We start from the raw sequence: 26,003 nt of genomic DNA, 5'->3' as shown, positions 1-26,003 counted from the left end.
TTTGAGAGACCAGGTCAGAAATGCAGGGCTTCACCTTGGCCACTCTCATGTCATTTTCACAGCAAAGTCTGTTCCTGTTTTTTATGTCGTTGTATGTTTTTATGCCATTCGAAGTGACAGTATTCAATGACCAATACACACTGAGAGGAATCTGTATCTGCACACCCAGCTGCTCTATTACTGCAGATTGGCATTAGCTAATGCTAATGATTACACATAATACACATTTGACCCACAATTAAGTCAATAGCAGAATAAACCACGCTTACCGATCAAGAACAACATCCAGTCCATCAAATCATAAGGTCCTCTGCTCCTCAGTCCACCATGAGATCTTCACTCGGTTCCACGAACTGCTCCAGGTCTGAGATGCCTCTAGTTTAACTTCTACCAACATCCACAGTGTCCTCGGTCGCGTACTTCCTTTGTTTTGTCCGTTTCGTCATGTTTAAAACGCAAAACTGCTGCACGCGCGCTTAATTTTACGCGCGGATCTTTGCCCGAGGGCGGGCCATCGGAACATTAAGGGGTTAAACACTTAGAATCTTCAGCGAGTTTTCAGTCCACGTCGGCCACATCGACTAAAACTCTGGTAGCGGCTCATGAGGACGCCTGTCAATAACGTTGATAATCTGCGCAAATACGTCTGTGACTCACATAATTGTCTGGTGCAGCTCGTCCCGGTCACACTCACTGACTCACATTGAAAAATAGCGCAGAATGAATTGTGTGTTTATTTTATTTTCAACTCCGGTTCGATTTTTTTGTGCGCAGCACAGATTGTCTGTGCGCGGAGACCGTGTCAGCAGTGCGCAATTGAGCACGCGCGCAGTTTAGAGGGAGCAGTGTTGGATAGGCACATCAAAGGGTGCATTTGTCGAATTAGGACATGGCTAGCGTCTGGAGACGCTCGCAATCCGCGAATCATATGAGTCTGGTGCGTGTCTTGACCTCCGCCGAACCCCTGGGACTGACTCACCGAACCCCGAGGGTTCGATCGAACCCAGGTTAAGAACCACTGCTCTAGTGGTACTCATCCTCTCCCATTCACATGTCCTGTGTTTATACAAAAAGAAAATGCAGGTGTACCCAGTTATATGTTTTTGCTGTGTGTGTTTTTCAGTTTACAAATTTAAAATAATAAACTCAAATAACTTCTTGATTTCTTGTTTAGGAAAATCGGCGCCTTGAGACGGAGCTGTTGGACACTGCAGAAAAACTTGTAGAAGCTCAAAACCAAATCACAAAACTTCAGACAAACATAGATAACATCATGAAGGAGAAGGTAACAAAACAAACAGTCATTCTTAAACATTATTATTATTCTGGAAAGTGAATTAAATTTGTTTTCAGTTTGGAGAATTGGACCCCGGCAGTGCAGAGTTCTTTCTTCAAGAGGAACGGATTAAACAACTTCACATCAGTTATGAGACTCAGTGCAGGGTGTGTGCTCCGCCATGTCCTCATCACTTCTGTCTGCATTCATGAGAATATATTTTTACTCTGTGTGTCTGTGTAGACCCTCAGTCATCCAGGTCTGATCCATAGCAAACAACGAAGTTAAATCTGTCAACTGGACAAATCTTGTAGGAGTGAAGACGTTTCACTGCTCATCCAAGCCGCTTCTTCAGTTCTGGTCAGAATGCTGGTGGCTAACTGAGGGGAGGGGCTAACTACACTGAAACTGTAAACAGCTATTGTCTCCAGTTTCAGCTGAGACTACCCTATTCAGCCCTTAGTGACCCTGCTATTGTTCTCATTGTTCTGGGTCTGAGGATGGAGTTGTAGATGGGGGAGAGATTATGTCTCAGGCCCCCATTTCTGTTTAAGGAAGGATTCTCTTTCCTAACAAAAATGGCTTCCTTAACTCCTCTCTCAAACCATTTATTTTCTCTGGCTAAGATCTGAACTTCGCTATCTTCAAAGGAGTGGTTAGTGTCTTTAAGATGGAGATGCACGGTGGACTGGGGTCCAGAGGAACTCTCCCGTCGGTGTTGGTACATCCTCTTATGGAGCAGCTGTTTAGTTTCTCCAGTGTAACGCTCACTGCACTCTTCACTACACTGAATGGAGTAGACTACATTACTTTGTTTATGGCTCGAGGTTTTGTCCTTAGAGTGAACCAATTTTTGCTTTAAAGTGTTTGTGGGTTTGAAAAAGACAGGAATCTCATACTGTCTGAAGATTCTCTGAGGTTTTTCAGACACACCCGCAGTGTAAGGGATGGTAACACCTCTCCTTCTAGGTTCAGATTCCTATTGTCCTGTTTTTTAGCTCTTAGATCTATTGAAGGCCCATTTTGGATCTCCACAAGCAGAGAGGGCTTTCTCCACATGTTGCTCCTCCTTCACTTTTCCCTCTGTGTTTGTGGGCACCACTTGAGCTCTGTGTTGTAGTGTCCGGATCACTCCGAGTTTGTGCTGCAGTGGATGGTGTGAGTCAAACAGCAGGTATTGGTCCGTATGTGTGGGCTTCCTGTAAACTTCTACCTGGAGTCGCCTGTCCTCTCCTATTGTTACTGCACAATCTAAAAAGGCCAGTTTGTTCTCCTTGGCTTCTTCCCGTGTGAACTTGATGTTTGGATCCACAGCATTAATATGTGCAGTAAAAGCTCCAGATCCTGAATTTTGATTTTAGTCCAACCAATGTGTGGGCTAACTACAGTTTCAGTGTAGTTAGCCCCTCCCCTCAGTTAGATTTAAAGGCAGTGGCCACCAGTATTCTGACCAGAACTGAAGAAGCGGCTTGGATGGGCAGCCAAACGTCTTCACTCCTACAAGATTTGTCCAGTTGACAGATTTAACTTCGTTGTTTGCTTCACTCTGTGTGCTTTTATTTTCTAGGAGCTTCAGGACCGTATTGACGAACTTCAGTCAGAGTTAAACGACTTCCATAGTATTGGCCACGTACATCAGACGAGTTCAAAGACTCTGAATGAGGAGCTGGAGAGCAAGAGCCCCGGCAACGAGTCTGACCCCGGTACATGTGGATTCAGATCTGTGTTTAGTGGTTTATTATGAGTCTAAAATCAGTTATTATGGTGTGTAGGGTTGGGGGATGTAGAGCTCAGGATTGTGTCAACAACCTAATGTTAAACCAATAGTGCTTTTAAGATTGCTAAATACTAATCTTGTTAATTTAAAAGTATTTTTACTCTATAGTGTGATTACAGATTCTTTGACTTCAGAGAAACCGATGCGCTAAAATGCTTAAGCCGATTTTGATTATTTTCCCCAAATTACGTTTTTTAAATTGACTACAAACGCACTCACAGCCCTTTTTTAGTTATAAACCTATAGGAGAGCAGTTTAGTCATGTTTACACTAAAGCATGAAGCATTTTGTGACACAGCAGCAGTATTTATTTTTGGGGGGCTGGAATTGCACCGCCAACCTGTGGGTCAGTGGATTTGACTGATCAACCAATGATTATGTCAAGAGCACGATTCGAACCACCAACCTTCAGATCAGTGAACAATAACTCTCTAGTAGCTCTAGTTTTTAAACACAGACCTCATTATAGACCCATATGTGTAAGCTTACAGCATATGTTTTTTCCATTTTCATTTTTGATCAGCTCTTTTTGTTGCATTTTTATTTTAAACGATAAACTTCATAATCCGTCCTTCCTCTAATGTGTCTGTCTGTATGTGTGCGCTTTTGTTCCCAGGGCTGGGCTCAGAGGAGGTGCAGCCGTTCAGTCTGAGTTTGGAGTCTGAGATGATGCTGGAGCAGCTTAAAGACCGACACCTGCAGGAGATGAACGAGCTCCGAAACCAACTGGAAAACAAGGTACAGAATGAGCTCGAAATAAGCTGGGGTCAGTCGATGTCAGCGTCCTGTATGTCAGTGTGACTCAAACTGTGGTATGGGGACCTGGGGTAGAATCCAAGCTCCTTATTTGCTGAATTTAGGGTCAGTTTAATCAACATTTTGTCTTCTTTTGGGTGTTGTGGTTTAGAACCAGTAGACAAATAGTGTAGTCCTATTTTAGGTTAGGTTCTGGTTTAGCCATAGTTTTAAACCTGATATAGTCTCGTTATAGAACTGGTTTAGATCTAGTGATGCCATAGGCTGTATATAGAAGTGACCTAAGTGAGTGTGACGTCATCCAGTGTTCAGCTCCAGTCAAATGGAGCACTTTAAGGCTAGCAGTTATAGGAGCCAATTTGGAGCAGAGTTACGTATTTGTAATTCTGAGCGAGTATCATGGTAACCAAAGAGCCAATCCATAGTGAAGCTGTTGATGGTAAAGTAAAAACAAAACATAAATATTGTGCTACTGTAATGTCATGCAAGAATATTTTTTGAAACTTTATCTTAATAGTGTCATATTAAAATGTTATAGGAAAAAAAAAGCAGTGATCTGAAAGGTAGCTGCACCTCATCTGTGTATGTATAGAGTGGCAGTGCATGGCTTGGAACAATGTATTTACTGCATCTTCTCACTTCTCCAGATTAGTGAATTTGAGGAGCTTGTTACAAACCAGAGGACTTCACACGAGGAGCAGAGATCAACTTTAGCCCAACAACACCAAGAAGAGCTCCAGACTTTGAGAGAGGAGATGTGTAGAGTCCAAACCCAGGCGGAGGAGCTTCAAAGGCAGCTAGAGCAAGCTACGATGGACCCCCCAAAACCGGAAAAGAACCAGGAACTAGAAGCATTACAGGAACAAATCCAAACACTACGACAACAGTTACTAGAATCTCATATTAAGAACGCAGATTTAGACGAACATCTTAGGAATCTAGAGGAGGAGCAAAGTGAAATGAACGATGGGTTTAATAAGGAGATGGAAGAGCTAAAACAAAAACACAGCCAAGAAATTTCAAGACTAGTGCAAACTCAAGCTGAAACTACTGTCAAAATGGAGCAGGAGAGAACTAGACTTTTGAGTGATTTTGAGAAAGAAAAAGAGGATTTAAAGACACATTTTGACAATGAAATTGGGGTCAGATTAGACCAAGAACAAGTTAGGTTTGAGGAGGAGACAGACGGGATCATACACAGGTTGACAGCACAGTGGCAGAAAGAAAGAAACCAATTGGATGAACAAAATACGGAAAACCTGCAGGTTTTGCTTGAAGAAGAGATGCTCAAACTAGTCAAAGAACAGGAGGATAAGGAGAGGGAGCTGAGGAAGCAATGGGAGATGGAAAAAGCAGAAATTCAACAAAAACATGATGAAAATTTGAATGCAAGACTACACCAACAGACAAGGGAATATGAACAAAAAGAGGAGAAGTTAAGGAATAACTGGGAAAAAGAGAAAGCACAACTAGAAGAGGACTTTGAAGGAATGGTGCAGGAGAGGGTGAGCGAGGAGATGAATAAGGTGGCTGCTGAAAGAGAGGAGGAGGAGGAGAAGTTTGAACGAGTGATGATGGAGGAGAGGGAGAGGGTTCAGGAGAGACACCAGGAAACGCTGAAGGAGTTGACCCAGAGGCACAGAGAGGAGAGGGAGGAGCTACACAGCACTTTGGACAAACTGAAGGAAGACATCGCAGTAGAGAGGTGAGGCCATGATAGGTCATGATAATCACTATCATCTTAGTGTTCTATATATGAATCTGAATGAATGAATATATTTTTTTGGCTATATGATAAGATTTAAGCCATAAAAGATTAGAATGAATAACTTTACATTTCATTACAGATGCAAACTAAGAACTCAAGTCTTTCATTCTGATGTTTTATTGCAGCTCATAATTTTTAACAATATTGTAGATTTATAATAGTTTTTGTGTTTTAAATCTGCTCTTGGGTTTTTGTGTCAATGGCATTAATGGGTTTACTATACTTCAGCGATATATATCAAACGTCAAAATTTGCTATTGTGACAGGCCTACTTTATCCAGGCTGTTAACACACTTTTGTCAGCCTTGCTCATATCAGAAGTTAACTTGACACATTACAGGTGCTGTGTAAAAATGTATAGGTTCTAAGTTCAATGACCTGAGTCCTAATGTAATGTAGGCAAACACATTTTTTAACATGATTCCTGTGATCAAAAATATTAACTATTACCTCAGCAAAAAGGTGTTGACCAATTATGTTAATCTGCTTTTTATCACCATTATAATCCACATTATTGCTGTTATGACAAGAACAAAGTTGTGAAGTCCTATATTACACAAAATGGACTCCTGTGAGCTTTAAGCCATGTTCTAATGCTGTTGCCTCCTCAGAATCACACCTGGAGTTGTGTTTTGTTTCATTCACAAATATTTGAGTAACACTATTATTAGTCTGTCTACATCTCCAAAACTCAAAATGCTCTGTTCCACCTTGTGATGTCATGAACTGGTAGTTTTCACGTTAGTTTTACCTTTAGTTCAGTAGAGATCAGTCATTCCAGGGATGGAATTATCCAAATGATTCTACTGAAGGTGTATGGAGTTTAAAAACACTGTAGAGCACTTCCTGTATTACCACATGACATCACAAGGTGGAACAGAGTGTTTTCTGTTTGAGAGGAGAAAGATTTTTGTGTTCTGTGTCTACCATAGCATTTCTTTTCCTTTTACTAACACTTATTGACTAACTATGTACAGGAGACATATCGAGACCAGCTTTGGGCTCAGACTGAAAGAGGTGGAGGACAGATTTGAAACGGATCAAGACATTGTAGCCCAGAGATTTCAAGACGATGTTTTAAAACTCGAACAAAATTATCAAAACAAGCTAAAAACTTTGTCTGAAAAACATATGAGAGAGAAGCGTCAATGGGAAGAACTGCTGAAGAACGCAGAGGAGCAGAGACAAAACATGGCGGCCATTTTGGAGACTGAACGAGGGAGGAAGATGGAGGAGTGGATCAAGGAGATGCAAGAAAGGGAGGATGTGGAACTGAAAAACAAAATATTACGAAGTGAACTGGATGATATTGTTACTCGAGGACAGCTGAGAGAGACTGAGCTAAGCAGACAGCTAAATGAGCTACATAACAGGCTACAGCAGAGTCTAGAAACCAGGGAGGAGTTGGTTTCTCAAACGCAAAAGCAAGCAACCGAAACGGAAAAAATGCTCAGAAAAAGAGTTCAAAATTTACAAGAAGAAGTGAACGAACTACTGCAAAATCTCTCTGAACTTGAGGCAAAACATAAAGAGATTTCTGAAAAGCAAATTAATGAAAGAAGTGAGCTTCTAACGGAAAGGGATGATTTGAAAATAAATGTTGAACAGTTGGAACAATTGGTGGACAGATTGCAAGTTGATTTTGACAGTGAAAGAAAGGATTTGCATAAAATTATAGCCGAAATGGAAGAAAAGGGAGCAAAGTGGAGCAAAATCAAAGAGCTAGAGATGGAGGTTAGCCAGGTTTTAAATTTTGTACAAAACTCAGAAATTGAGTGTATTTTAGATTACGATTTTAAAATTGAAAATGTTGAAAACTTAAATGATTATTGCGAAATTACTTGTGAAATTACAGAATGTGGTACACCAGTTACTATTTCAACCAAGTCGTCTTCAAGTTTGGAAAGCATTGATATACTGGGATCTCCTATAGAAGATAATGAAATCAGTTTAAATGGTAAAAATGAGTGTAGGTTGAGCAGATCTGAATCTTGCAATTCTCTAGAAGACATTATGGCATCTACAGATTACTTTGAAAATCAACAAAGCCAAGCTAATCCAAAACAATGTCTGAATTGGGAAGTAGATATGAGTGTTACTGACAGTGGAGACGAGGGAGTCATATGGACCAGCATTGACCCAAATTTCACTCCTGACCAAAAACCACACTGTGGTGATAAGACATTCAAAAACAAAACAGACATTGTTTCTTTGAATGCTGCGTTTCAAAAGAGCGATGACTTCCCACGACTGGAAGGACTAGAAAGGGCAAATGTGAATAAGGATGACAATAATAAAATGTTTTGTGAACTAAAACCACAAATTGTACCAGATCTTGAGGTTGGAGAATGCTTGCATGAAGATTCACCCCTTTATGAAACACTGGTTGATAACATAACGCCAGAGGATGCGGATGACTTGGGTCAACGGTTGGAAGATGCAAGAAGCAATTGTAATAAATCCAACAATGGTTTCCTGATGCCAGAAATCAGTTTTAACCACTCAGCTAGCAAAAACGTTCACAGCGAAAACAAAGATAGTATCAAGCTAAAGACTTCGTACAAAACTGCTATGGAGGAACATGTTCTACTTCAACAAAAAATCTGCTTATTACAGCAAAAAATTGAAATACTTGAGATCTTACTGGCTCATAGTAATGAAAAACTCAAAACAGGACATGACGTTTTGGAAGAAAACTATAGCCTCAAGGTGAAGTTGTTGTTTTTCATGGAGCAAATTAAAGAACTGGAGAGGAAAGCCTTCAAGATGGCTGACTTGCAGATACGCTATGAAGACTGCATTTGTGAAAATGACAAACTGAAAGAACAAAATGAAGAGCTGGAAAAACGAGTGTGGGTTCTAGAAAGCAGCATGAATATGTATGGTTTTCAAGATGGTAAATTAATGTTGACACATGAGATTAACCACATGAGACAGGAGAATGGGAGGTTGTCTGAACTACTTGAGGAATTAGACTTATCAAATGGAAAAATTCTGACAATCCGTGCTAATAGCCAAGCGTCTACAAGCCCCATTCACGACCTCGGTTTTAACCAAATTCAAATGGAGGATTTCAAAAAGGAAAACGCACAACTACAAACAACCATAAATGATCTTCAAGACGAGTCCCAGATCCTGACCAAGACAACAAAAGTGCATAGGTAACAGCTGCAAAAGTACTAGGAAGTCCCACCAAGATACCTACCATAGACTCCAGAACTCCACTCCTATTAGTATGTACTGTAAACTGCTGTGTTCTTTAAGCTGCTTTGGATGGGTTTGATTTGGTCTGTGTGGGCTGTGAGTGGTAGTTTTGTACTTAAAATTGTTGTTTTTTTCCATAAATGTCTGAACTTCTTCCAGCCAATCATTTTAGGTCCTTTTAGAAGCTGTGAATTCCCAACCTGCTTATCTGCTTTCCAGTACTTTTTAGTTTAATTTTTCTTCTTTAAAAGCAGGAGCAAATAATTTTGTGTTATGTTTATTGAAATTACTCTATTTCTTCATAGATCTAAAGCTGGTCGACTCTCCGAAGAAAATCTTGTTCTGAAAAATAAGATTGAGGCTTTGAAGGACGCAGACCTGAAGGAGATGATGTGAGACATCAAGCTTTCATGTCTTGTTCAAATATGTTTTTATATATAAGCCATATTTCTTTAACTATAGACTGCAGAATGGGAAACGTGTCTTGGCCATCAGCTGTATATATAAATGGACATAGCTAAGCTGCTAGCCACCATCTTCCAAATAGGAAGTGATTATGGGTGCACTTCCGGCTCCATCGACTCTGGCTCCAATTTACTTTACATTGAAAAGCTGTGGCCCCTCTCTCTGTAACTGCTGCTGTCAGACTCGTCATTTCGGTCTTAAAATGTTCATGTTAACCTGCTTTACATGATCCTGGGGTTTTTATTTTGCTATTTTGTTCATAAATCTAGAGATGAATTAGGCGCCTTCTTTCCCTGAGGTCGCTTCTGCTAGCGTTAGCAACAGGTTTGATTGACAGCAATGCTAAGTGCAGGAAAGGGGTGTTAACTTCAACAGCCTGGCTCCGGATTGGCTCTTTGATTACTATGATACTCGCTGTCAGAACTTGGCTCCAAATTCGCCCGTATAACTGCTTGCCTCGATGAGCTTCATTTGACTGAAGTCAAGTGCTATGGGTGACATCACACTCCGTTAGTCCACTTCTGTACAGTCTATGGTCTTGGTCAGCTAATTGACTTTTTATTTTAGGAAAACACTGGAAACACTAAAAAAAGAGAAGGATGCATCTCAGAGGGCTGCAGATGACTTCAAGAAACAGGTACATGCATATTTGCATTTTAGTACAACTGCAGTCACCTCACAGAGCTTCACAAAAATGATTGATTTGACCAGCTTTAACAGAAAATGGATCATTTTTGTCAACAAGTAGTTATTTAAACTATTTAAACTCCAATTGCCAAATACTAAAATAATGTGACATCACAACATTCTATAGGCCAGTAGTATTTAATACAGATGGGGAATGATTGAAATGAATATTGTTAAAATGCAGGTTTGTGTTGTAATACAGTGAGTTCTTGGGTCTAGGCAATAGTAGAAATGACCAGGTTCAGTATTTGTGAATTTACATTTTGGATTTTTCATGATAAAGTGAAATGTTATCTGGCAGCATGAGGTAATCATATTCTGTAATCTGAAAACCACCAATACTAGCATAGAATATTTACCTTTGTGTCTGTCTGTTTAGATTTCTGAGCTTCAGTCCCAAAGTGTGCTCCTTGAAAACAAGAACGGGATTCTGTGTGAGAAAAACTCCCAGCACCTGTGCGACGTGAAGGCTCTCAAACAGCAGATGGCAGCACTTGCAGAGACCAAGGAGAAAACTACGCCAGAGGACAAAAGACAGGTGAATATTGATTTCTGAATGGCTTTAAATAAGGCTGCACAATATGTCACAAAATTTCAATGTTGCAAGAAAATACTTGTATATGTCAACAACTCAAAGTTTTCAATCTGAAAGAAATTTACATTTTTTTTACTTTTTTTTTTTTCATTATTTTGCATCAGCTGTCTGCGTGTGTGTCTGCTCTGGAGGCGGAGTTAACCAAAGCTATGGACGAGACGATGTCGCTCAAACAAAGAAACTCTCTGCTCTGTCTGGAAGTTAATGCACTAAGGGAAAAGGTAAGGACCAATAACACAATGGTCCTATCCTGCAATGGTAGCAAACACATGGCAAATAATAGTCTGCATTATCAATCGCAAGATAGAGCCTTGTAACACTGTGATACTTTGGGACAATTTGTATATTGCAGTATTAATTTTGAACCAGACCAAATAGTTATTTAAAGTCAGTTAGTTACTGGTTGTTGTTTTGATTTGATAAAAGTGAATTCAGTAAAAGTCTGAATTTATTCCTCTTGGTAACTTTTGTGTTTTTAGATTAAATCACTAGAGTCATTGGAACTTCAGCTTTCAGATCTGTCAGAAGAAAAAAAGAATTTGGTGAAAGAGACTCAGGCCTTATGCAACCAACTCTCCAACACTCAGGAAAAGGTAACCGTCTGGCTCTATTTAATCTGCTCATGTTTGTGTTTGAATGGGGGAGTTCTAGACAGTTTTGTGTTAATTTAGAGTCAAAATGATTAATATTTTACTCCCACTGTGGGGTAGTCCTTGTATCGACCTGGTTCAATTCGGTTTTAAGACATTATTCAGACTTATTGAAGCTTCAGTCCTGGGGCTAGTCTCCTGGCTCCAGTCCTGGCTCCAGTCCTGGCTCCAGTCCTGGCTCCAGTCCTGGCTCCAGTCCTGGCTCCAGTCCTGGCTCCAGTCCTGGCTCCAGTCCTGGCTCCAGTCCTGGCTCCAGTCCTGGCTCCAGTCCTGGCTCCAGTCCTGGCTCCAGTCCTGGCTCCAGTCCTGGCTCCAGTCCTGGCTCCAGTCCTGGCTCCAGTCCTGGCTCCAGTCCTGGCTCCAGTCCTGGCTCCAGTCCTGGCTCCAGTCCTGGCTCCAGTCCTGGCTCCAGTCCTGGCTCCAGTCCTGGCTCCAGTCCTGGCTCCAGTCCTGGCTCCAGTCCTGGCTCCAGTCCTGGCTCCAGTCCTGGCTCTAATCAGGTTTGTTCCTACTTTGCACTTGATTTTTAGACTGAGAATAATCCTGGTTTAGTTCTTATTTAGTCTGGGACAGGGGCATGTTTACCACTGTGTTACATCACCTTTCCTTTTAACAACAATCAATAAGCGTTTGGGAACTGACGACACTAATTGTTAATGCTTTGCAGGAGGAATCCTTTCCCATTCTTGTTGAATGTACAACTTCATACATGCATATTTTGCGCTGCATAATGCGCCACACATTTTCAATGGCAGATAGGTCTGGACTGCAGGCAGGCCAATCTAGTAGCTACACTCTTTTACTACGAAGTGACGCTGTTGTAACATGTGCAGAATGTGGCTTGGCATTGTCTTGCTGAAATAAGCAGGGACGTCCTTGAAAAAGACATTGCTTGGATGGCAGGATATGTTGCTCCAAAACCCGTATTTACCTTTCAGCATTAATGGAGCCTTCACAGATGTGTAAGTTACCCATGCCATGGGCACTAACACACCCCCAGACCATCACCCATCACAGATGCTGGGTTTTCAACTTTGCACTGATAACAATCCGGATCATTCTTTTCCTCTTTGGCCCACAGGACACGTCGCCCATGATTTCCAAAAACAATATGAAATATGGACTCGTCAGACCAAAGCACACTTCCACTTTTCATTAGTTCACCTCAGGTGAGCTTGGGCCCAGGAAAGCCAGCAGTGTTCCTGGGTGTTGTTGATATATGGCTTTCACTTTAGAAACAGTAATTGAGGAGCTAGAAAAAGAACTAAAATTGCTGAAAAGCTGGTTTGACTCAAACAAATTAACTTTAAATCTAAAGAAAACTAAATTCCTAGTATTTACAAATCGCCGAATAAATGTGAACAGGAATCTTATTATTCATAATACAGAAATAGAGCAAATAAATCAAATTAAATTTCTAGGAATAATAATCCAAAATAACCTAAGTTGGAAAAGCCACATACAATTCATAAAGACAAAATTATGCAAATCTTTAGCAATTATATCCAAAGTAAAAGAATGTTTGAATGAAAAAACATTGTTCATTTTGTATATTTCGTTGATATTTCCCTACATGACCTACTGTGTGGAGGTGTGGGGAAATACATACCAAACAAACATCATTCCTATTGCAATTGTCCAAAAACGAGCAATGCGAATTGTGAACAAAGCCCCCTATAGGGCTCATACAAATGAACTCTTTATCCAAAAAAATACAATGAAATTCAAGGACCTGGTAGATTATAGAACTGCACAATTTATGTATAAAATTAAGAATAAACAGTCACCATTTCATATCCAAGATCTGTTTAAAAATCGAGATTGTGCTTATAATCTTAGAGGACATGATGTATATAAAAAACCAAGTGTCAGAACAAATGTAAAACAGCACTGCATTTCAACTGTTGGAGTAAATGTTTGGAACAGGTTAGAGGACGATGTTAAAGACTGCAGAACCTTGAGCCGTTTTAAAAGTTTGTACAAAAAGAAAATGATAAACTCATACGCTGAATGGCTTACTTGTTCTTTTTTTTTTTTTGTTCATATTGTACATACTGTTGAACATAGCAGCTCTTTATGTTTAGTACAAAAGGTGTAGGCATCATAAGCTTAGGCTTCTGCCTATTCCTTTTTCAGACTTTGTGTACTTTGATTTGCTTTTGTGGACTTAAGACAGAAATGTCTGAAACAAATAAATAAATAAATAACATAACAAATAACATAACATGAAATCCCTAAACTCCTTGCAATTGTATGTTGAGAAACGTTGTTCTTAGACTGAACAACTGCGTGAGCAAATAGTCCAACAAAGTGGTGAACCTTGCCCCATCCTTGCTTGTAAATGACTGAGCCCTTCGGGAATGCTCCTTTTATACCCAATCATTACAGTCACCTGTTTCCAATTAACCTGTGCACCCGTGGAATGTTCCAAACAGGTGTATTTTAAGCATTCCTCAACTTTCCCATTTTTTTGTTGCCCCTGTTCCAGCTTTATTGGAACGTGTTACAGGCATCAAATTGAAAATGAGTGAATATTTGCATAAAAATAATAAACTTTATCAGTTTGAACATTAAATATCATGTCTTTGTAGTTTTTTTTAGTTCAGTATAGGTTGAAAAGGATTTGCAAATCATTGTATTCTGTAATTTTTACGTTTTTCAGTGTCTCAACTTCATTGGAATTGGGGTTGTACATGGAAAGCCAGATATTGTTCTAGGTCAGGAGTGGGCAAACTTTTTGACACATGGACCACAATGGGTTCTAAAATTTGACAGAGGGGCCGGGCCAGGATATATATATATATATATATATATATATATATATATATATATATATATATATATATATATATATATATATATATATATATATATATATATATATATATATATATATATATATATATATATATATATATATATATATATATATATATAATTAAATTAATAATTGATTTGTTAAATTTCTGTTAAAATAAACACATCAGAAAAACTTTGAACAAGGTTTACCCTTACCTATTTTAATATAATTTGCTCACGTTTGGCGGGGCGGATAAATAAGCCCAAAGGGCCGTGTGGTCCCCGGACTGTGTTCCCATGTCTGTTCTAGGAGGTGCTATTGCTACAATTCACTAATTAATAAACGAAACCCAATAATGTGTGCAAACATTTGTTTAGTAGAGTTTAGTAACATCACATCTAAAAGTATAATTAAATATTTTCCAAACATTAAACATGGCATTATTTTCTTTCAGGTCAAATCCTCAGATGACACCCTTCAGGCTGTGACTCTCCAAAGCAGTCGATTAAAAGCTGACGTCAGAGTTTTACAGCAGCAGAAGGATTCACTCCAGCATGAAGTCTCTCTGTTATACAAGAAACTACAAAACGCCAATGATAAGGTAGAATCCAGCTACACTGAGATCAGTGCTAGCTCTAATAACATTAAAGTGGCTGTCCCGATTTCAGTCCATGTATTTGAGCAGAATTTGTTTTGCCCACATACACAAAAACAGCTCTTACAAACTCTTCTACATTTTCAGAACCACGTGTTGGAGCGCGCCCTTCACTCCACAGGCCTGCAGAGCCACAGTAAGAGGCTGCTGAGGGAGGAGCTGTCTCGTCTCATGGAGCAAGACCAGACGTTACTCAAGCAAGAGAACGACAAACTGCAGGGAGATGTACAAAGTGTGAAGACTGAGCTCAGACAGGCCAGAGACAAGGTGAGAGTGGTCAAATGTGATGTTTGAGCTACTAAACTAAACTAAATCCAGTGAGGTTCAGACAGGCCAGAGACGAGCTGAGAGCGGTTATATGTAATGTGTGATCTACTAAACTAAACCAAATCCAATGAGGAACAAGTTCAGACAGGCTAGAGACCAACTGAGAGAGGAGCTGAGAGGGTCTGTATATAAGAATGTAAGTTCAGAGATTTGCAAAAAGACCCAGTATGAAAACTGCACCACAGTCACGTCCTGTTGTCCACTACAGCAATGGGTTTACTGATGTTATGCACTGATGCTACGTGCTATTGCTACATACTGATGTTATGCGCTAATGCTCCACATTAATGCTACGTGCTAATGGTCCATGCTGATGTTATGCGCTAATGTTACACACTCATGCTTGTAATAATTTTTTTCATTTGCATCTCTGCCTTTAACCATCCAACCACTGACTTAATCACTCATAATTAATCACTCATAAAACAGACAGGCAGTCCTAGTGTAGCGTTATCTGTGTTAAGACAGTAAAGTCCCTGCAGCTACACATCTGCCGTGATGTAAGACGAGCCTCAGAGACTTAAGGAGATTAAAGGTCGTCTGTGGTCAAAGACTTAAACCTTCAGTTCAACAGGTTATAGGCCGTGCTGTACAGAGACTAAGAACCTGTACTCTTTCTATACCCATTTACTATAGGACATAGTCTTTACTAGAACTATATTGGAGGATCACGGTCAGATCCACCATGACTCGTCTGAAAGTTGAAATAGTTGATTAGGTGTTCACATAAGATGGAAAACCTGACGGATAAACTGAAGCCCGGATAGGCTCAGTGTCACTTGTTTTTTTTTTCTGAACACAGAATTTAAATTTCAAAAATAAATGTGTTTAATCTTTCAATTCATCTCTCAGATCCGTCAGATGGATTCCACCATAGTAAATCTGAAACAGCACAAACAAAGTCATTCCTCGATGTTACTGAACCTGGAACAAGAAAACATCGCTTTAAAACAAGAGCTAGATGCACAAAAGGAGAAAAACAAGGTACGAAAATGTGCAGATTTAAATAGAAAGTTAAACATTTATAAATTGTATTTGGTTATGTTACTTCTATTTGACAAAGCTGATCTATATGTTTGTTTTCAGCTCAGAGAAGCCGGAGCTGGAGGTACAGACATGGAGAGTATTTTACAGGAAAACGAAGCTCTGAAAACGCAAATGGCTCGACTCTCGACTCAACTCATAGAGGTGGGTTTATTATTTCATACAGATAGCACTGCGTTCATATTAATATTCTACAACTATGCTGCTCTTGTTAGGACCATAGACTGTATGAAGAGGTCGACTAAGTGACAGTCAAATGAAGCTCATCGAGGCTAGCAGTTATAGCTAGCCTCGATGAGCCAATTTGGAGCCCAGTTGCATATTAGGAATTCTAACCATGAGTATCCTAGCAATGAAAGAGCCTTTTCCAGAGTGAGGCTATTGAAGGCAACGCTCCTTCCCGCCCCCACCACTGGTTTAGCAGGGATGCTCTAATACTAGTGGGAGTGACCTCGGGGAAAGAAGGTGCCTAATATGTCTGTTATTAATGTTCATATCTTGATTTACAGACACAATAGTGAAATAAAAACCCCGGGATTATGTAGAGGGTTAATACGAACATTTAAGACCAAAATGATGAGTCTGACAGCAGCAGGTACAGAGAGAGGGGACAGTTTTTCAATGTAAAATGAATTGGAACCAGAAGTGTCCCCATGCTCACTTCTTATATGGAATGCGGTGGCTAACACCTTAGCTATGTCCATTTGAATATACAGCCTATGGATACTACACAGGGATGTTAGACATTAACTTCAACTTAGACCAACTTCGACTTAGACTTTATTAATCCATGGGGGAAAATAATCAAATTTGTGTGAAGGAGAGACATAAGTGAAGACCAGAACAAACCAGAACTGATTCATAAAAACCTCTATTTAAAATTAGTCGTGGCATTATTATTATTATTATTATTATTATTATTATTATTATTATTTCTCTTTTTCCCCAGACGTTCCAGGCTCAGTTGGTGGGACTGCTTCCTTCATCTCCTCACAGAATTCCACGAGGACAGCAGCTTAGAGAGGAGGCCGATCAGGTACAGACTTTAAACCATTACACAAACCCCATTATACAAACTAACATCTACAACACTCCCCGTCATGAACACTGCATGGACATCAGCATATGTCACCTGGTCTATGTGGTTTTTTTTTTATTTGAGAGTAAACTGCATCACAGTTTAATGGGACTAACTAGGGATGCACCGATCCATCTTTTTCAGTTCTGATATCGATGCTTCCATTTCTACACCAGCACTTTTTCCTTAAAACACAGTTGACTAATTACACAAGAGAACGAATAATGTTATGTAACTGTTATGTATCCTTTACATCACTACAGATCCACTGTGTATAAATAAGGCCAAAATCTGCCTGTAAATGGTCTTACTACATCCAGCCCAACCAGGATATCGGCTGAATCGATATTATGGAGCCGAGATACAAGATACAGTAAATACAGTATTTGTTTGGTCCTGGCTCTGGTCCTAATTACTGTATTTTCCAGACTATAAGTCACACCAGCAAAAATGCATAATAATGAACAAAAAAACATATGTAAGTCGCACTGGACTATTGGTCGCATTTTTTGGAGGAAATTTATTTTACAAAATCCAAGACCAAGAACAGACATTTTATCTTTAAAGGCAAGTTATAATAACAATAAAATAGAGGACAACAGGCTGAATATCAGTACAGCACGCTAACGTAACACATTTATATTTATTCAGCTCCATGAAGCACAGACAGAACTGAATACGTGTCTGGTTTGTTAACGTAAAATATTAACAGTTCAGATCAGATAACTAAAGCATAAAAAACAAGCTAACAAGTTTACTCTTGATCTCACTCCAAAACACTAAATCTATTGAATTCTTCATCCTCGGTGTCAGTTCTGAACAACTCTAGTAGATGAAGCGCCACTTCCTCTTCTGGCTGCCATACTGGTACACAAGCCTAGAGTGCCCTTGCGCAGTTCTCACTGTGACAATAACAAAGACATGAAATTATATATTTTAATAATTTCAGATATAAGTCGCATCTGAGTATAATTTGCACAAAAAGTGTCCCTTATAGTCCAAAAAATACAGTAGTTCCACTCTTTTGAAGGTGGTTTCCATATGTAGTGTTTGATGGAGAGGGGTCTTTCTTTGACATTGAGGGGTCAATCTTTGATGGTCATAGTGCAAATGTGCAGATTAAACTCATTGTTGGACCACTCCTCCTGATGTCCTACTGGAATTATTTACACAGTAAACTGCTGTAAGTTTGAGTGAACATTTGTGAAGGGTATAAACCCTCACTATGTTTTCCTGTGGTCTTTTTCCAAACTCGCCTGCTTTGAATCAGCTTTAGCTCATGTATTGTTTTCCCCATTTCTTTCCTTCTTGCTCCTTCTGCCTGATTTAACTCAGGCTTTGGTGTTTCTGGTTTGGTCCCATTTTGTTTTTAGTGTAGTTCCATCTCAACTTTGCTTCATCCATCTCCATTTCAAACCATGTGTGTGTTTGTACTGTTATTCAATTCAATTTATTTTTGTAACGCCCAAAATCACAACAAAATTTGCCTTTTAGAGCTGAAAATAATTGATTCAACCAAGAGGAAGTTAGAAAATCAACAATGAAAGAGAAACAGACAAGCAGATGGAGAAGTGCCCCAGAGCACCCTCTGTCCTTAGACCCTCTTGAGCAAGGAAAAACTAAAAAAAAAAAAGGGGAAAAAGAGAGAGAGATCCACTCCCATGGACTGAACCAGGACTAAACCGGGACTGAACCAGGACTAGGGTGTGAGCCTTCCTAGCCAGGTGAGAGAAGGGAGGGTCCAGGATGTATAATTATTATGTGAATTATATCTGCAGCTTTGAAATAAATATTCTAACTCTAAACTCTTAATTTGCTTGGTGCGTTTTTGGCGTTTTGTTTAGATTTTTTTTTTTTTTAAACTCACCTCTCACCATTTCCTTTCTTCATACATTACTACTTTTGCTCAAGTGACTGGTAGTAATAGTTAATTCTATCTACAGCTGCTGCAGTGGGGTTAACAAGAACAGGAACAAGTTTTCTATCAGTGTTATAACTTTGCCAAAGATGAGAATAAACAGGAGGGAGTGTAAAAATGGAGAGTTTAATATGAATTACTGTCAGTACAGCTATTTTGTGTGTAATTTCAATTTTTGCATGTAATTTCAATTTAGTTTGGAGCTACAATTAACATTGTTTGTTTAGAAGTATTTTGACCATAAATATATTTTTTTCATGTGGTACTTTTAATCAAGTATATTTTTTTGCTCCAGTATCTACTTTTTTTTTTTAAAGTAACAAAATAGAGTACTTCTTCCTCCACTGCTTAAAAGACAAAAACTCACTTATTCAAATGACCCTGTTTAATGAGACACTTGTAGTTTACACTGAATACTGTTTTGTGGTGAGGGAGCCCCGTGGTGAAGTGTGCTTGCCTTTTGTCTCCACCAGGGGGCGTTGTCGGATCAGCGAGGGGCTCATGCAGACAGCTACAGGCGAATCGGTGGACTCTAATCCACTTTTGTCCCCTGCTTCACTAACATCTTCAAACCTTTCCTGCAAGACTCCTCTGCTAAACCTTCTGTCAACTAACGAGACGGCACACTGCTAAAACAAATAGTTACAAAAGTTAAAATGACTTTCTGAATTTAAATCATGATTTTGAGAAGTTTTGACTAGAGATGTATTTACATATTAGATGTATTACATTATGTGACCTCCCCTTGAAAGCATAGACTGTATATATAAATGGACATAGCTAACCTGCTAGCCACCGCGTTTCAAGCAGGAAGTGATCATGGGGGCGCTTTTGGCTCCAATTCACTTTCTGTTTGAAAACTGTGGCCCCTCTCTCTGCAACTGCTGCTGTCGCCTGTCATTTTAGTCTTAAATGTTCACGTTAACCTGCTCTACATGATCCTTTATTTCACTATTGTGTTTGTAAATCAAGATATGAACATTAATAACAGACAAATCAGGTCCTTCTTTCCCCCGAGGTCGCTCCCACTAGTGTTAGCAACGCTGTCCATCAAATCTGTTGTTAAGTGCCTGTCCCCTGCTAAACCAGCGGTGCGATGGGAAGGGGGCGTTACCTTCAACAGCCTCGCTCCTGATTGGCTCTTTGGTTGCTATGATACTCAAGGCCAGAATTCCAAATATGGAACTCTCCTCCACATTGGCCCCTATAACTGCTAGCCTGGATGAGCTTCATTTGGAGCCGAATGCTGTGGGTGATCTCACACTCACTTAGTCCACTTCTTTATACAGTCTCTGCTTGGAATTTAAATTTGATTGGGTTCAGTATTTGTAACTGATTCGACCATATCGATCTTAAAGCTGCTAAGCTTCTCATATTAAAGGTCCAAGGTATGTGACTTTTCTGGTCGAGGGGTCAGCCACTTGTCTGTCTCCATACTTTGAAACATTGGACCCTACTACAAAAGTTACATAGAGCAACTTTAATTTTAAAAGTTTTCATTTGTTTTATTTTCAACACACATTTTAACTGGTTTTGGTATTTCATGTTTACATTTTCTTAATCTATTTCAAAACTGCTCAACTCATATGCACTTTGCTCATAACAAGAAAATACTAGAAAGAATTTCCTTGAAACAAATCTGATAATGCGAGCCGATGTACATGTGCAAACTAATTACGATTCATGCTTTTTGTTTGAAGTCATTTTAAAGCCGCATTGAGTAACTTTTCTGGTAGAGGGTCTGCTGTTTACTTGTTGCACGAAAACGTTGCATTGCCTGGAACAGAAAGAAAAGTTACATAATGCACCTTTTTAACAAATGGTTTAAAAAATCCCAAATGTGAATCTTGTTGCTCTGTTGTTGTTGAAGAGGAAGTCCAATTTTCCCTGTTTTTTCCAAGTGGATAAAATCTCAAATTTTCAACTTGAGTATTTTTTGACGGCCTTAAATGCTTTGTTTGCAATTATATTTTTAGTGTCTATTTTTGAATTGGCATGGAAAAAAAACAACAATATTGCCACAACAAATACTATAGTAGACAAATGCATTTAAATAAAGCTGCAGTATTTAGCAGTAAGAAGCAGTAATCTGAAACTCTGAATGAAAACTCTCCATGCAAAATAGACCTGTCACATTCATTACTATATCAACTTATCTTTGAGACATGACCCATGGAATTTTATAGTTTTGTGATATTTTTCTTGGACTTTACAGCTCAAATCTTACCATAGTACACACATACACAGAGGGTTGATTAAATAGCATCTGTGGTTTAAATCTACTCTTGGGTTTTTGAAATGTTTCAAGCTTCAAAATGTGTTATTGTGACAGGCCTAATCAAAAAAGAGGGAATTGTTAATAAAAATGCAGTTGTGGTACTGTAGTTAAACTCTTGCCACATGACTAGAAGGTACCTGGTTTGAGTCCCAGGGTTGATTCTTTGTGTAATACACTGCGTGTGTGTGTTTTTACCATCAACCTTAAACATGGACAATAGACCAGTCCTTCTAAAGTATGGGACAAATGCAGATTTATTTAATATGTTGTTTTTCTCTAATAGTTTTACATATTAGCTTTTAGATTGATAATCTAATAATTATTTCCAAGTCCAATTTTGTGTATGTTTTTCTGAGCCTAACCTGTTCTCCAAAGAGCAAACTAAATCCGTATACTAGCTTCGTTACTACTCGTGATCTAACTTTGAAATCACCTTAAATGGACCTGCTTTTTATCATTTTAAGTTGAATGTTTTGTAAACCAGGGTTGTTACACGAATGTACTTGATGTTTTTATCATGGTTGTAAACAGGGTATTTTACGATCGAGGCAAAATGGTGTAAGATTTATTTTTTTTCTTATTTTAGTCCAAATTTTTTGTAAAAATTGTCAACAATCGAGGAATAATTTTGAAATTTTCCATAATTTCTTAATCTCATTGTTTGTCAGTACAATTCCTGTTTTACTTACTTTACCGTTTTAAAGCGGTCTCTGAGTTATAATGTTTCCATCTTAAACTTCCATATTACTACTATTACTATTTTCTGATGTTCTAATGTTGTTTCCTCATCACAAACAGACCTGGAGTTGTGTTTTGTCTCATTCAAACATGTTTAACACACAAACCCTGCATATTTAGGCTGAGTTCTTCTCTCAAATTGAAAACACTCTGTTCCTCCTTGTGATGTCATCATGTGATAATACAGGAAGTGCTCCACTGTGTTTGTAAACTCCACACACCTTCACTAGAATCATTTGGATCATTCCGTCCCAGGAATTTCCCATCTCTACTAAAGGTAAAAGGAGCTGTTAACTTAAAAACTACCACTTCATGACATCACAAGGTGGAACAGAGCATTTTCATCTTTGGAGATGCAGACAGACTAATAATAAAGTGTTACTCAAACATGTCTCCAAGTCTGTTTTTGAGGAGGTAACAGCATTAGAACATGGGTTAAACTCACCATTTTGTGTAATATAGGACCTTTAAATTACTTTTCCTTTAAGAGATTGTTCCTCATATTATTTCTTCATCTAGTTAATATTTATTTAATATTTATTTTAATAGAACCATGTTTGTTTTATTTATGCATTAAATTAATAATTATTTTTGTAGCAGAGAAAAAGTCATATTTTTATATTTTATTTAATTTTAATAAAATTTTTGTCATAATTTACCCAACTTTGTAATAAAAATGCCACAATGTATAAATAAAGCTATTATTAATTAAAAAAAATTGTCAATTTTTTTTCATGATCATTTCCTATTTCTTCAATTACGTTTGGGATATTTTTTTTAGAATTAGCATAAACGTATATATATTTTTTATTTCATTCTTTTTTCATAAATATTTTTAAATGAGAAATGCCACAATGAAAAAATAAAACTCTAAATTGTTCATAACTAAAAAACTAACAAGTTTTATTTATGGGCACGTTTCAGAACAGCCCAGGACGCTGTACGATCAGACAAGTTAAAGTTTAATTCTTAGTCAAAGTTTTGTTTTTGGAGCTTTGTGTTGAGATATTTTGGTGCTTTGTCCCAGGACGAGCGTGACAGGACGATGAGGGGGATGGAGGAGAGGCTGCGAGAGATCGAGACGTCGCTGCACAACGTCAAACTTCTACTGAAGCAAAAAGTGGCTCAGCTCAAAGATCAGGTTTGTCTAAATAGATTTAATACTATCTAACCCTCTCCTCTGCATCATCTGACCCCCTCATCTGCATCATCTGACCCTCTCCTCTGCATCATCTGACCCTCTCCTCTGCATCATCTGACCCTCTCCTCTGCATCATCTGACCCCCTCATCTGCATCATCTGACCCTCTCCTCTGCATCATCTGACCCCCTCATCTGCATCATCTGACCCTCTCATCTGCATCATCTGACCCTCTCCTCTGCATCATCTGACCCTCTCCTCTGCATCATCTGACCTCCTCATCTGCATCATCTGACCCCCTCATCTGCATCATCTGACCCCCTCATCTGCATCATCTGACCCTCTCCTCTGCATCATCTGACCCTCTCCTCTGCATCATCTGACCCCCTCCTCTGCATCATCTGACCCCCTCCTCTGCATCATCTAACCCTCTCCTCTGCATCATCTGACCCCCTCATCTGCATCATCTGACCCCCTCCTCTGCATCATCTGACCCTCTCCTCTGCATCATCTGACCCTCTCCTCTGCATCATCTGACCCCCTCCTCTGCATCATCTGACCCTCTCCTCTGCATCATCTGACCCCCTCATCTGCATCATCTGACCCTCTCCTCTGCATCATCTGACCCTCTCCTCTGCATCATCTGACCCCCTCCTCTGCATCATCTGACCCTCTCCTCTGCATCATCTGACCCTCTCCTCTGCATCATCTGACCCTCTCCTCTGCATCATCTGACCCCCTCCTCTGCATCATCTGACCCTCTCCTCTGCATCATCTGACCCCCTCATCTGCATCATCTGACCCTCTCCTCTGCATCATCTGACCCTCTCCTCTGCATCATCTGACCCCCTCCTCTGCATCATCTGACCCTCTCCTCTGCATCATCTGACCCTCTCCTCTGCATCATCTGACCCTCTCCTCTGCATCATCTGACCCCCTCATCTGCATCATCTGACCCCCTCATCTGCATCATCTGACCCCCTCATCTGCATCATCTGACCCTCTGCATCATCTGACCCCCTCCTCTGCATCATCTGACCCCCTCCTCTGCATCATCTAACCCTCTCCTCTGCATCATCTGACCCCCTCATCTGCATCATCTGACCCCCTCCTCTGCATCATCTGACCCTCTCCTCTGCATCATCTGACCCTCTCCTCTGCATCATCTGACCCCCTCCTCTGCATCATCTGACCCTCTCCTCTGCATCATCTGACCCCCTCATCTGCATCATCTGACCCTCTCCTCTGCATCATCTGACCCTCTCCTCTGCATCATCTGACCCCCTCCTCTGCATCATCTGACCCTCTCCTCTGCATCATCTGACCCTCTCCTCTGCATCATCTGACCCCCTCCTCTGCATCATCTGACCCTCTCCTCTTCATCCTCTGCGCTGTCTGACCCTCTCCTCTTCATCCTCTGCTCCGTCTGACCCTCTCCTTCATCCTCTGCTCCGTCTGACCCTCTCCTTCATCCTCTGCTCCACCTGACCCTCTACTTCATCCTCTGCTCTGTCTGACCCTCTCCTTCATCCTCTGCTCCGTCTGACCCTCTCCTTCATCCTCTGCTCCGTCTGACCCTCTCCTTCTTCCTCTGCTCCATGTTATCATATTTTTGTGTTGTTTAATGTGGGGTAAGGGTAAAAAAAACAAACACACAAATTAGTTTAACTTGTAATCTTTGATAATTGCCAATAATCCGATGAATGTTTGAATCTATGTAAAAACATTTTATTGAAAATGCATGTCACACTGGTTAAACTTGCCTCCCAGCTGGAAGGTTCCTGGTTCAATTCCAAGGGTTAATTCTTTTGTTGTTTTAAAATACCATGTTTTTACCATGTGCACTATTTGTGCCACCTAGAGGTAAGAATATGAACTTGAAATACACAAGTAATACCCCACTTTACTATTGAGATGAAAATAATTCAAATTTCAACTATTTTTATTAAATCCAGTTCTAAGTTTTTGCAGTTTTTGTTTCTGACCTGAGTCTTCTCTCATTTCAGCTTTATAAAAACGATAAAGCGGATGTTTTGATCAAAGACTTGTACATGGAAAACAACGACCTGCTTAAAACATTGGAGGTGACGGAGCAGAGGCACAAAATCGCAGAGAAGAAAAACTATCTCCTGGAGGAGAAGATCTCAAGTTTGACCAAAATCCTGCGAGATCTGAGCCCTTCCACTCTCCCAACTCTGCAGTACCACTTCACATGCTCCTAACGCGCCTGTACCTGCCCGAGTTTTTAAGTCTCATTGTTTTTATGTAATGTTATCATTCCAATTAGGGCTACACAATATTAGCAACATGTGACATTAATAACTAGCTCCAAAAGTCCAACTCTCTCTGGACTGAAACCCGGATTAAAAAAATAAATAAAATTTTTTTTATTCTTTATTCATCAATTTTAGTGTTTTACAATGGTGGGAACATTTAACATGCACATTTTTGTTTTTCTCTTCCCAACACCTATTCCCATCATTTCTACAAAAAAACAACAACCATAACACAAATAGAACAGAAGGGAGCGACCACAAACTGCACATCAATCATCTATTTAGTTACACTCTTAAGTGAAATTGGACATTTTTAGATTTGCATATTCAACCCACTTTTCCCAACAGGACACAAACCAACCTTGTTTGTCATTTGCCAATGCTGTCATCTCTTTCATTTGATAAATGTCTAATGTTATTTCCTACCATGTTGTCGAATTTGATCTTTCCTGTGATAGGCTAAAGTTTATTTTAATAGGAAAATTATACAAGGTGGAACATGACTTAAGCCCAACAAAAATACGTTTTAGTTAATAAATAAAACATTGCTAAGTATTTTTAATTGTATTTA

At 39.5% G+C, this 26,003-nt stretch overlaps 1 protein-coding gene across 2 annotated transcripts in view; it reads left to right on the top strand.

Moving 5' to 3' along the window:
* The window catches only part of nin (ninein (GSK3B interacting protein)), a 46,749-nt gene extending 21,165 nt beyond the window's left edge, over window positions 1-25,584 (top strand). Inside the window, exons 12-28 of one of the 2 annotated variants that reach the window (XM_055231103.1) lie at window positions 1,175-1,285; window positions 1,354-1,443; window positions 2,844-2,979; window positions 3,670-3,791; window positions 4,457-5,514; window positions 9,087-9,173; window positions 9,814-9,883; window positions 10,313-10,471; window positions 10,633-10,749; window positions 11,008-11,121; window positions 14,433-14,579; window positions 14,721-14,900; window positions 15,813-15,944; window positions 16,047-16,148; window positions 16,954-17,040; window positions 23,044-23,157; window positions 25,163-25,584. In XM_055231103.1, coding sequence (XP_055087078.1) covers window positions 1,175-1,285; window positions 1,354-1,443; window positions 2,844-2,979; window positions 3,670-3,791; window positions 4,457-5,514; window positions 9,087-9,173; window positions 9,814-9,883; window positions 10,313-10,471; window positions 10,633-10,749; window positions 11,008-11,121; window positions 14,433-14,579; window positions 14,721-14,900; window positions 15,813-15,944; window positions 16,047-16,148; window positions 16,954-17,040; window positions 23,044-23,157; window positions 25,163-25,378 — 3,042 coding nt within the window. In that variant the 3' untranslated portion in view covers window positions 25,379-25,584. Of the gene's footprint in view, window positions 1-1,174; window positions 1,286-1,353; window positions 1,444-2,843; window positions 2,980-3,669; window positions 3,792-4,456; window positions 5,515-9,086; window positions 9,174-9,813; window positions 9,884-10,312; window positions 10,472-10,632; window positions 10,750-11,007; window positions 11,122-14,432; window positions 14,580-14,720; window positions 14,901-15,812; window positions 15,945-16,046; window positions 16,149-16,953; window positions 17,041-19,473; window positions 19,623-23,043; window positions 23,158-25,162 lie in introns of those variants that run through there. The other variant, XM_055231105.1, reaches the window with a different exon arrangement.
* The last annotated feature ends 419 nt before the right edge of the window (window positions 25,585-26,003 follow it).

This window comes from Periophthalmus magnuspinnatus, chromosome 22 (genome assembly GCF_009829125.3).
Source record: "Periophthalmus magnuspinnatus isolate fPerMag1 chromosome 22, fPerMag1.2.pri, whole genome shotgun sequence".
NCBI lineage: Eukaryota > Metazoa > Chordata > Actinopteri > Gobiiformes > Gobiidae > Periophthalmus > Periophthalmus magnuspinnatus.
This window is presented reverse-complemented; position numbering and strand designations above follow the sequence as displayed.